The sequence below is a fragment of the Macaca thibetana genome, chromosome 8 (genome assembly GCF_024542745.1).
Source record: "Macaca thibetana thibetana isolate TM-01 chromosome 8, ASM2454274v1, whole genome shotgun sequence".
Lineage (NCBI taxonomy): Eukaryota > Metazoa > Chordata > Mammalia > Primates > Cercopithecidae > Macaca > Macaca thibetana.
In genome coordinates this window covers 88,251,562-88,264,446 of record NC_065585.1, presented here as the reverse complement: position 1 = coordinate 88,264,446, position 12,885 = coordinate 88,251,562, and the positions used below count along the sequence as shown (strand labels likewise).

The window sequence follows — 12,885 nt, the reverse complement described above, 5'->3', positions numbered from 1 at the left end:
CTCACAATCTCTCTCCTCATTATCTGGTCACCAAATTCATTCATTCATCACACATATATCCATTCATCCAATATTGGAGAATCTGCTACAGTCATAGTGTAGAGGTGTACAATGGTGACTAAGATGTAGTTCCACGTTCTTACAGTTCTTACTAGTGACCTGGATAGGAGATAAGGAACTGCAGTGAAAAGGATACTGACTGGGCACAAAAAGTTTGGGGTTTTAATCCTGTTTTTATCCTTCAACTGCTGGGAAACTTTGGGCCAACTACACAACCTTTCTTGGCTTCCCTTTCTTCATTTGTAAAATTGGATTAAATTATCTTTAATTTCTTACTAGCTTCTAAAATACTTTACTGAAGAAGACATACACATCTGATGTAAATGCAAGTGTGTGTGTGTGTGTGTGTGTGTGTGTAATGAGGGCATAGCTGGCTCCTTTATTAGGCTTTGGGTTTTCTTCATGTATCTGATTTCCAGAAATGAGAGTGAAAATACATTTTATTTTGCTCCCGTGTGTTTACTCATCTAAGATTTCATATATGAGGAATTAAATAAAAAATGTTTTTGCGACCTTGGCTGAAAGAGAAGGACCATGATTATTACGTCAAAAGCAGATGGTTCTACTGTTCCTGAGTCTAGGATTGATGTGGAAAACCAAAGGTAAATGAGAGCCTTGGAGAAAAAGGGACTTACAAGGATATTATGCACTTGGGGTAATAGGTTTATTATCTCTATATACAAGTAAGCATTTATTGATGTTTGTCAAAAATAAGAGACAAGATAACAAAAACTATTTTAGCATGAAAAAGAGATAGCTGCAACAGACCAATACTGAGCTTAAGGACTCCAAAAAGAGCACAGAACCTGAAATGACAGTTTTCAGGTTGTACAGTTATCCAGACAATGAAGTCAACTATACAAGGCAAGCAACAAACACATGACAATAAAACACCATCAACAGTTTCTCACTGGAGGATGGAGGGAGGCTTGCTGGGGCCTGGGGCCACTGGTGGGAAAGGGTATTAAAATCTCATAAATCCTCCATATCTTTTTTCCATTTCGGGAACTTCTTTGGAGTAACTTTCCCCTTCTTCGTTGGAGGGCAGAGCCTCGGCAAAGCGCTTCAGGAAGCCTCCATACCGTTTCTGGTAGTCCATCCACCACTCTGGGCGGCCCACTCTTCTCATGAAGCCCCCATATCGCTTCTGCAGCTCTTTGGCTTCATCTTCCAGTTGGGGGCTTCTCTTTAAGCCTCTCATGAAGCCCCCATATCTCTTGCTCACTTCTTCCTCATTATCACTGCCATCCTGGTGGTGGCTATGCTCTCGGTTGTCCCCTGTTTCCAGAAGCTCTTTCAGCAGGTCTGAGGAATTGGCCAGCGAGTCATCCTCCTCTGCATCCTTCTTCATGAAGCCCCCATACCGCTTGGCGAGGATCTCACTTCCATTGGCCTCTTCTTCTGGCTCCATGGGATAAAGCTCATCCATTTTCTTCATGAAGCCTCCATACCTTTTCATGAAGCCCCCATACCTTTTGGCTAGCAAATGGCTCTCTTCTGGTTTGCTGTTTTCTCTGAGGGTGCCGGTGCCATCCTGAGGAAGCTCTGGTTTGGACAGCTGCAGGAGCTCCTTGCAGGTTTCCCAAATTTTCAGAGAAGGCAGTTTGCCTTGACATTCCATTATGCAAGCCTGGGAAAACAATTTGATGTAATGATAAAAAGAAGCTTCTCTGATTTCATTAAGTAAATGAACTTTTGTGGACCAAAATATGCTTGCTTTGACATAATAACTCCCTTATTACAATAAGGTCATCTCCAATCTCTTATCACAACTTTTCATAAGGCTGAGCATGCAAATGAAACAAAATTTGGAAAGGGGAAAGTGCGGGGGGTGGTTAACTGAATCCAGTTAGGAATCTGCCTTTGGATTTTAAAGCCATAGAAATTTTAAAGAATTTTTAAAAAAATTTTTTTCACCTACTTTTAACTTAGATTGACTGCTTTCACAATTTAATTTCACTTGATAATTTTCCACTTCTGATATAATTTTGTTTAAGATTTTTTTAACCAAAAAGGAGAAATTTTTATTACCTAATCAGGGATATTTCCTCAAAATTCCTTTTATCTTCTTGTCTTACAGATAAAATCAATATTAATAACATAAGGGTCAATTGCTTTCTTGTGTTAATATTTTACCTAAAATGGTATCTAATATTCCTGCAAATACTTTCAATCTTCAAAGAAAAACAACAATTTCAAAAAAGTTTATAAAGACAGACATCCTAAAAACTCAATTTAAATCTTATGAATTATTTGCATTCTTATTAATTTGCTAATTTGTTGAAAGTACAGATCTTTTTGTTTTTTCCTTTTTTCCTTGCTGGATACAACAGACTTTATTATCTTGAACAAAATGTCTGTAATGATGAGGTCAGATATAAAATTATACAAATGCAAGTGCACAAATTATTCATGTTTATTTTCTTCACATTTAGTCACTGTTGTACAGAAAAAGTATTTTCCAATGGAAATCGTGGTATTTGATAAAATAAGAATCATCAGTATACATTCTTTCCTTTTTCTTATACAAATATTAAATTCAAAATCATTGTAAGTCTACACATTCGAATGACCTTGTTAAGATATTTTTTCTATTTAACAGATCACTTGGGTATGATAGAGTACTAATATGTGAACATTTACAAAACACGCATGATGTTTCTTAGCATTTCAGGAGTTTTTTATAGCCCTCTGAAATCTACTTATAGACTGCCCAGGTTACAGACCTTTAATTTAGACAGAAAGGCCAGGCTCTTTCTTGATATTTAAAAATATACTGGTATATTAAGTGATGTTAAATACACATATATTATTTTCACAGTGAAAGAAAGCATTTTATTAGTGCAACAAAATCTTGAGGGCACATATTTAGCAAGTTCTTAATGCGTATTTAAGCTTTGTGTCTGAGAACATTAAATATATAACTACATAAGAATCTAAAGATGATCTATTAACAATTAAAATGTCTTATTTTATTCCCGACATATGATGAAGAAATCAAAACACCATTAAAAGCTTAAGATGTTTAAGGGGCAATACTATTTCCATTCTAAAATTGTATCTAAGTGATCTTGTTGTTAAAAATTAATGTTGAATATTTTGCATACTAATACTAAAAGACTTTTAAATGTATGTGATATGAGATTCCTTCAAAACCAAATAGTAACAAATACCAGAATAATGCACTCCTACTAAGGCAGCGATGTTAACTGATGGCTCCTATAGCCATGTATGCCTGTTTTGTGGTATTTATCACACTTTGTGTGGTATGGTCAAAATCACATTAGATGGGAAATTCTATTTGGACATCAGCCATAGCATGGCTGCTCATCTCTGCATCCACCACGGTGCCAATCATAAGTGTCTTTCACATGGTTGAAGCTCAATAAATATTTGTTAACATTGATTTCACTACATATTTTTGGCTAGGCAACCTCATTTCTCACATGCCTTTTGCATCTGAGCCAAAGTCCCAGAGTGCTGTAATCCTAGTGAGACAGTCACTAAGTAAATCTTTTGTCATTGAGACAATAACAACCCTGAATGTAGGGTCCAATGCAAATCAGTTATTATGCAAAATGCCTTTCTATGAGACTATTTTTATTGATGGCTGCTTATTATCTATTTTTTTCAAGTTGCTAATACTACATGTGCCATTCCATCACCTGGATTCAAGTAATGATAATAGTAATAAGTGATAACAACAAGAGCATAAAAAGCAGTGAGGAAAATTCTGGCAAGAGCAGCCTTCCTCTTCTCCTCCCCCACAATCCTGTTACATGATGAGAGGAAGATGAGAGGAGAGAAGTCAAGATTTGAGGTGATACCCAAGGAAGGCCTAGCTGCTACCCAGTGAGCTCTGCTCAAGTTCCTCAACAATGCAAAAGGAAGATTAGTAGCATTTGGGGAGCTTGGTGAATCAAGCAGATTAAATATGAAAAAAACCCATTTGAATAGGCATTATTAAATGTCAGCCATATTAATTCACTAACTCACATAACTTAAGTAAATCTGATACTATTTTGGGGTCAGACTATGTGATTAGAAAAATTAGACTAGAATCCATATAACCTTTATTCAGATGGCAGAGAAAGCTAGGGGAGGGGGCTTAGCCCCCCACATGTTGAGCAGGCAAAGCTCAAAATATGTGTGACTGGGCACAGGGAATTATGGGGTCAGAAAGTGGGGTCTTATATATGGCATGTTTTGGGTTTCTCTTTCTCCTTCTGTGCCTAAAATTCTTTACCCACAAGATCTATCCTTATATTTGTAGCACTTCCTCAATTTTTAGACATAGGTTAAAAGCTCATGACTACAGGAGAAAGAAGAAAGATGGGTGAAGGGGACGGTTTCCCCTATTGAAGATGAAACACTTTTCTCATAAATATACAACCTTCCTATGTGTCTTCTCTTTAATGCCAAGTTAGTACAGGTCAAACAAACAAACATTTAACCTGAAATATATACCACAGATAATTGGAACCTGTTCCTTGGTTTTCTCCCCATTTCAAACATCTACATAAGGTAAAATGTCCTCAATTCCACGTGGAACCCAAAGCAGCTTGGATGAATACATTACTCTCTATGAGCTTTTAAAGTCATCACAAAATTTCAACAAATTTCAAAAGCAATGCAAAGGAATTGTCAGGGGAGCTGGTAAAAGTGAAGCTACCTGAGTCTCGCGGTTGGAGATTCAGACTCAGTAGAGCACCAGAGGTGATTCGAGAGCCCATGGGGAACCAAGATCAGAATGAAAAGTGATTTTGTCCTCAGCTTTTTCTTTCCCAACCTCCTGTAGTGTAGTGTATCTTTGGACTGTTGTCACCCACTGGACACTGGCCACTTCTCTTGTTCCTTTCTCACAGCCAAATTAAACTGTTGTTTTAGTTACTATTACAAAAGGGCAGTCGAAACAGAAGTTGAATTCCAGCATCACTGGCTAGTGAGACAGTTATGAACTCTTTCCTGTCTATGGTTATTTCGCCTTCCTCTCCCCGTATCCCGTTTCCATCCCTTTGCTCTCTCCTGTTTACAGGTGAGGGTAGGGAAAGAGGGACCTGAGGTTAAGAGAGCTGGGATACATAAATCTAAAGAAAGGCGCCGAAACGTCACTAACAAAAAATTACATTATTTGCGGGAAAGATGGGAAGATGGCTGCGTGTGGAGGGGCCCTTAACTGGGATATGTTAGGAGTTGGGGTGACAGCATCTTCCTTCTGACAGCTCAGGAGAGAACCCAGTGCTCTCCGAGGTGCTGAACAGAGCACTTCTCGGGGTTCCCTAATTCCCAGGGTTAAAACAAACTCGGTTTCTGTGGCGACACCGCTACCCTTACCGGTCCCCAAATAGTCGCGGATCCCCGAAGCTAACAGCCACGGCAGGACTTCAGTCAGCGTTCCAGGAACAGCTGAGACACCCAGGTTACCACGGGCTCGCGCCGCTGTGGTTCCGACCCGGTGCTAATCGCCATACGCGCCCCGCTGTGGGCCTGGGATTGTCCGCGTACTGTTGCGGAGACTCTGTCTCACAAGGTGCGCAACACTCGCCGCGCGCAACACTCACCAGGAAGTTGATGTCGGCGGGGCGCACCAGGCGGTAGCTGCACGTCGCGCAATCCTGGCTGCATTCTGCCCGCACTGTCGCCAGAAGCCCGGGGCCGAGCAACAGCAGCCAAGGGCAGAGTCTCAGGAACCACGCCATGGACTGCGAGGAAAGAGGGACGTGTGCTTCGAGCCTGTCTGGGCGCAGAACGGGTACCTCTGCAGGACCCTCGCCACAACAGCCTCAGCAAGGGATCGTCGAGCAAAAGCCCTCAGGAATGCTCCTTTTTGGGGCCCCGCCCTCCCGGCCGACAGCTTTCAGGTAGACCTGGAGGCGACTCAGATCGCCTTGCGGCTCCCGGGATGGCGCGGTCGCCCCCAACTCGAGGCTGCCTGGGGCACCCAACTCTTTTCCTGGGCGTCCACGGCCCAGGGCAAGATTCCAGAGAGAACGCCGCAGACCAGGGCGAGGGACCGGGCGCCGGGGGAGGAAGGACATTGACTGGGGTCACAAAGAAGAACCAGAGAACGCGGTTGGGGAACCCATGCAATGAAATGTGAAGGAAAAGAGGGCGGGCAGCCGTCCCCAAACCCGCGCAGCAAAGACAAGCTTCGGGCAAATTCACTCACGTTCACGCTGTTCGGATGCAGCAGGCCAATTGGAAAAGCCGGGTTCCAGACACGACTCTAGAGGGAAGAGAAGAAGGCAAGGGTGAGGAGGACGGGCGTCGGGGAGGAGCGGGCCTGGGTGCGCTGGCGGACGTGGGCCTCACCGTCGCGGTCCTCAGCGTCGCCGCGGGGCTCTGAGCGCCTGCCTCGCCGTCCCGGGGCTTAACGGCGGCTGGAGCCACTTTATAATTAGCCCCAAACCGAAGGAGGCGCGCGCTCCCCAATCGCCGGCGGGCTGCAGCTGACGCAGGCCCTACGCCAGCCCCGCGCCGACGCCTTCGCGGGAGGGGTCGGTCCCCCAGTACCCGCGCGCCGCTTCCCCCACCGAGGGTGACGGCCACGGGGGGCGCTCGGTGGCTCCCGACACGGCCAGGTGACAAACCCAAGGCAGTTAGGAAGTTTGGGGAGAGTGAGATAGGATCAAGTTTCTCCGCATAAAGTCACTGAAATTGCACCGTGGGGTGCGGGCTCCAAGGAGGGAAGCGAGGTGGAGGCGTTTGGAACGATAGATGGACTGGCTTAGACTTCTGGAATGTGCTGGAGACCCAGCGGGCCGATGAACCTGCCCCTTTCCCGCCTCCTCCCTGGACCCCCTCGGGGTCCCCGTGGGCACCAAGCACAGCCGTCCGGTTCGGAATGTCGTCATTTATCGACCCGCTTGTCCCCCACAGTTGACTCCGAGTTCCTTGCCGCAGCATCTAACAGCTTCAAGGTGCGCAGTAGGCGCTCAGTTAATGGTTACAGAAACTTAACAATTGAAACTTTCTGGGAATCTTAAAATCTCGGCACAGAATTTTCACCTTTCCAGTTAGAGAGACCCTTGGCCAAGCGTAGAAGCCGGTAAACCCTCAGGTTCCGGCACTGCGCGCTTTTCAGCCACTGTGGGAGAGGATCCGTGTTTATCCAGCTCCCCAGGGCTCCCAAGGCGAAGATCCACTGCCTTGAGAGCGCTGTCCAGGGTTTCCTGGGGGTGTTGGATGAGTGAGAAGGGGGTGCCGGGGCGGGTGTAATGTCAGCGCGACAGGAGCGTGGTGGGGAGGGAAGGATGAGGGACCCCCTACCCGGGACGCCAGGGCTTGGAACATCTCCACCGGGAGGGGGCCGAGGGCACACTGTGGAGGCTGAGACTGACCATTAAGACACGCTTTCCCGCTTCCTGGCTCTGCAAAAGATTGCTAAGTGGCAAGCTGCTTACATTGCCTGAGGCCTCAGTTTCCCTATTTGAAAAATAGGAACAGAGGTAATATGCCATTCATAAAGTTCTGGAGAGAATCAAATGAAATAATGGACAAAATCTCTTAGCCTTGTGCCTGGCACTATAGCAAGCCCTCAAAACGTGTTCCTAACCATCAGTTATCCGTCGTCCACCTTTCCATCGGTGCCCATTGTCTGCTTACCTTACATCTGCCATGGATGTATCCAATCCACCTATGCATCTATGTCTCCTAGACCTAGGGGGAAACCATAAACAGTTCCTGGTCCCATACATAGGGAAAAGGTCCCAGGGCTTTCCCGGCCCTCTGCGCCCTCTGCAAAGGGCGGATTTCTACCGTCGCTAGAACCTGCAGCCGCGCTGCATGTCCCATTATAGTCGCTAGAGGGCAGCGCTATCCTGCGTAGGCTGAGCTTGCGGATACTGGGGTCTCAGTTCTCCACAGGCCTCACTGTGCGGGCTTGACACGCAGCACCCGGATTAGCACCAGAGCTGTACCCGAGCACCGCCTGCCTCCCGGCCGGGGCATCACAGTAGCAAGGTCGGGAAAGCAGAGCCCTGGCGTGGGACTGGAGAACCCCGGACATAGCCCTAGGGAGCCAGCATTACCCTCTGACTGAGCAGGAAAACACAACGTTTCCCGCTTTAGATTCTTTTCATCATGGGGCCCCTTACTAGCTCCTTACCCTCTCTCCAAGGCAACGGAGAGCTTCTGTCTTTACTTAAGATTTTTCTTGTTGCCTGGGATTTGGAAAGGAAGCTGACTCCACTGCAGTACTCAGTGCGAAAGTAGTGCATGAACAAATTCTACCTAAAATTAAAGAAAACTTGCTATACTGGGATCCAGTATAGCTTGCGAGCTATACTGCGAACCTAGGATCCCCTAAGAACTTTAAACACATAATCAGGAGCAGGAGGCTGAGGGGTGTGTGTGTGTGTGTGTGTGTGTGTATGTATGTTTGTGTTTGGAATGACCACACCACGCGATGCTTTTTAAGGGTGCACAGCGCGCAGTAATGGGAACAGTGTTTTTCTGCACTCTGGCGGCACAAAGGCTCGTTAGGATCTTCGAAAATTAGAAGCTTAAGTTTGGAAGGGGCTTTAGGGATAATTTATTACACCACCCATTCTACAGATGGTAAAAACCAAGGCTCAGAACGTCCAAGTGACCCTCCCGGGCAGTGGCAGACCAGGTTTTCCAGCCTCTGAGTTCCTTCCCTGAAACCTACCTTAGGCCTAGTTTGTTTCTGTTGGAACTAGTCATGTTTTCTCTGAGTTAGGCTCTCTTGGCGCGTTTGCATTTTCCCCTGGGATTCCTGAAATGTCAGGGGAGAGAGAAACAGAAAGGGAAAGAGAGGGCGCCTCCTAGGAGCAGTGCAAGAGTGTGTAGTTCCCCAGGAGACCTTCCTAGATGCTTGGGGCACAGTGGTTGTTTGGTAAATGTGTGTCGACATTTGGTAAACGTGTGTCGACATTTGGTAAATGTGTGTCGACTGAATGAATGAATGAATGAAGTGATAGGAGGTCGACCTTGTTTGCCTACCCCAAATCAGTGACATCTCTTCCCATCATCCTCCCACATTGACCTGAGATACTAAAAGTCATTCTGGTGGCAATGAGTTGTAGGAAATTCATTTTTTCATGATCTTTTAAATATTTATCAAGAACGAACAGACTTTTTGCAGTTATGATCTGGGAGAAAGCTGCTCTAGAAATCAGACTAAAAAAGGGAAGGAAGAAATCAGATTAAAAAAGCATCCAATCCAGAGATTTTTTAATTTTTAGGTTAGGATCAAGAACTCTTCTTCTGATCTTAGGGTCCCAAGCATTAGCCCAAAGGGATTCATCCTAGAGACCAAGAAATGTGACTTTTTAACCCTGATGATGAATGGCGTTTTGCTCAGTTCTTAGGTGTCCTCAGAGCCTAAAAAGGTGGGATTTTACAATGTTCTTTTAGTGTCCTCTTCCATTATTTTCAGATGGAAGATGCCTAAATTGAATGATGTCTTTCTGGCACTCACTCCTCTGCTCCCCTACCCTTCCGGTCACCCCAGCAGACATATTTGATTACAGAAAGCCATTTCTGTCTGCCCCCCTCTCTCTAAAGTAGCAGTAGTGGAGACAAGGCCCTTCTGCACTCTGGCAATTGTGTGATGCTTCAGCATAAAAGCAACATGTTCTAACATTTCAGATGTTTGGAATCATGCCAGAGTCAGGGGAGACATCCCTGTTTTCAGTTACAATCTAAAGTGCACACTTTGCAAAATGTGATTCGGTGATCTGGGCATATTACTGTGAAGTAGCACTGTTAAGGGTTCTTTTTCAGACTGGCTCAGAACACCATAACAGAGCAGCTGGAAGTGGAGTTGGCTTGAACGAGATGTTTTATGGTGTCACAAACCCCATTTTAAGGAAAGTCAGTGTTGGTACGTTCTCATTTCCCAAAATCCAGGAAACAGAATAAAACTCTAGGAAGAAAAGGTAATCTGGTATGAAGTTGCCAGATTAAATAATAGAGTTTAAATAATATAAATTAAATAATAGAATGAGTTTAAATAATAGAAAACATGTCAGTGTGTCAGAGGAGGTGGGTAGAAAGGGAAGGTAAATTAAACCAAGGATATCAAACTGTATTTTATGTACTGTAAACTTAGGGAGGATTGAAACACACTTCCTAACTTTGGCCTTTTGCTCTCCAACAGGGAAAAGATCAATCTTACTATTAAGTATAGGTAATTAGACAATGAATAAAGCAAGTCCTATTATGACTTTTTAGATTAAAATAACATATAGCTGTGAGTCCAACCAATAGTGTGTCTTGAGCAGTTTGACTTTTAATAATGACTTTTGAAATTGCCTTGAGAAATTTAATAGCCACACCAGAGAACCAGTCAGTGTTAAAAAATTGTGTTGCCTTGGTGAAACCCTGTCTCTACTAAAAATACAAAAAAAAAAAAAAAATTAGTCGGGCTGGTGGCAGCCACCTGTAATCCCAGCTACTCGGGAGGCTGAGGTAGGAGAATGGCTGGAACCTGGGAGGTGGAGCTTGCAGTGAGCCGAGATCGTGCCACTGCACTCCAGCCTGGGCAGCACAGCGAGACTCCGTCTCAAAAAAAAAAAAAAAAAAAAAGTGTCGCCTCATTGGATCCAAACCTTCTTCAACAACTTGACTTTGATTTGGTTTTGGTTGTTTCTGAAATCAAATGTCAGATCCCACTTATGGGACCTGTATAGAAGGCGTTCAAAAATATTCGTCCACCAGAGACAATTTCCACAGTTGAAGGAATGCTAGAAAAGAAATTCGAAATAGATTTTGATCAATAGTAAGTTATTGGAATGAATGCAATGGTTGCAGTTTACCAAGTTCTTCAGGGAATTTTTCTTGCATATGATCCACAGCGCAGATGTTTGCACATAGTAGAGACTCAGTGAAGTTGCTTTTAAAACATGTGTTTTTGCTTATAGTTACATCTTCCATAGCTCCCAAGTGATGACGAATGGTGGGATAGACCCAAGAGGTCAAAATGTTTTAATAAAATTATATAGGGAAAGTGCTCAAATCTTTCCAAGTTATCAAATAAAAACTGAACAAACTGAAAAACCAACGACTCTTCTTAGATTTGTCATACAGACTGGGTCACAGAGAAAACCACTGTCCCCTCAAATTGGAGAGACCAACAGGCAAATGCAGAGGGTCCTGGCTTGCTGGCGCAGAAACCTCCCAGAACCTGAACTATAGCTGACAAATTCCAGGAGACTGTGTGAACAAATCTGAGATAAAAATTCCAGGGGAACCCAGTCCATGGAGGCCTCCACACTTTCATGAGTTTTACCTACAGGTGTTCAACAAGGTTCTCACAATGAATAATGGAAAAAATTTCCCTTGTGCTTCCAGCAGTGAGAGGGAAAAAAGAGCCATTTTGATATACACTGGAACATTGTGTTCTTAACAAGGTTTGCCCACAGGAGAACCTAGTTAACCAGAGTCTAATCTGCTGAAGTTTCATCAGAAAATAGCTGACCCGAGGGACTGGGAATACCCAACTCCAGCCCCCTCCAGCCATTGTGTTCCACTGAAGGGGAGGCTGGGGACTAAGAACATATGTAAAGTTCACAGAGGTACAGGCTCACTAAAGACTGAGACCTACTCATAGGACTGCAGAACATTCTCTTCCTGCCTTATCAACACATTACTAAAGGCATATTTATAACATTTCCGTTTACCCAGTACATCAAGTCTGGCTGTCAAGAAAAAATTACAAGACATACTAAAAAGCAAAAAAATAAATAAAGAAAAATCAATCAATCAATCAATCAATCAATCCCCACAGTTTGAAGAGACAGAGCAAGCATCAGAACCAGGCTCAGATATGTCAGAGATGTTAGAATTACCAGATGGGGAATTTAAAACAACTGTGATTAAAACACTAAAGGATGAGGTAGACAGCATGCAAGAACAGATGGGCAATGTAAGCAAAGAAACAGAAATTCTAAGAAAGATCCTGGAAGAAATGCTAGAGATCAAAAACACTGTCACAGAAATGAGAAATGCCTCTGATGGGTTTATTGTTAGACTGGACATGGCTGAGGAAAGAATCTCTGGGCTTGGGGATATGTCAGTAGAAACTGCCAAAACTGAAAAGCAAAGATAAAAAAGACTGAAAAAACAAAAACCAGAATATCCAAGAACTGCAGGACAATTATAAAAGCAGTAACACATATGTAATGAGAATTCCAAAAGGAGAAGAGAGAAACAGAAGAAATGTTTGAAACAATAGTAACTGAGAAATCCCCCAAATTTTGTCAGACGCTAACTCCTATCTATCAGGATATGTTGTCAGGAAGCCCAGACAACACAGCAGGATAAATGCCAAAAATCCTGTACCTGTGCATACCATTTTCAAACTACAGAAAATAAAACATAAGGAAAACATCCTGAAGGAAGTCAGAGAGGGGAAGAACACCTTACCGGTAGTGGAGTAAAAATAAGAACTACGGCCGGGCGCGGTGGCTCACGCCTGTAATCCCAGCACTTTGGGAGGCAGAGGCGGGCGGATCACGAGGTCAGGAGATCAAGACCATCTGGCTAACACGGTGAAACCTCGTCTCTACTTAAAAAATACAAAAAATTAGCCGAGCGTGGTGGCGGGCGCCTGTAGTCCCTGCTACTCGGGAGGCTGAGGCGGGAGAATCGCTTCAACCTGGCAGGCCGAGGTTGCCATGAGCTGAGATCATGCCACTGCACTCAAGCCTGGCGACAGAGCAAGGAGCAAGACTCCATCTCAAAAAAAAAAAAAAAAAAAAAAAAAAAGATAATAAGTACATCTGATTTCTCAGAAATTAAGCAAGAAGAGACAGGAGTAAAATATTGAAAGTATGAAGAGAAAAAAAAACCCCATCAAGC

The 12,885-nt window shown here is 44.0% G+C and overlaps 2 protein-coding genes across 6 annotated transcripts in view; both read right to left on the bottom strand.

The window, feature by feature from the left end:
• RPS20 (ribosomal protein S20) overlaps positions 1 to 12,885 on the bottom strand; it is a 549,922-nt gene that overhangs the window by 364,791 nt on the left and 172,246 nt on the right. The gene's annotated exons all lie outside the window — the stretch shown is intronic.
• PENK (proenkephalin) overlaps positions 703 to 12,885 on the bottom strand; it is a 1,067,564-nt gene continuing 1,055,381 nt past the window's right edge. For all 5 annotated transcript variants that reach the window (XM_050802365.1, XM_050802368.1, XM_050802366.1 and 2 more), the window contains exons 2-5: positions 6,373 to 6,425; positions 6,230 to 6,286; positions 5,622 to 5,762; positions 703 to 1,690 (exon numbers count right to left, since the gene is read on the bottom strand). In XM_050802365.1, the coding sequence (XP_050658322.1) occupies positions 1,025 to 1,690; positions 5,622 to 5,759 (804 nt within the window). In that variant the 5' untranslated portion in view covers positions 5,760 to 5,762; positions 6,230 to 6,286; positions 6,373 to 6,425 and the 3' untranslated portion in view covers positions 703 to 1,024. The remainder of the gene's footprint in view (positions 1,691 to 5,621; positions 5,763 to 6,229; positions 6,287 to 6,372; positions 6,426 to 12,885) is intronic.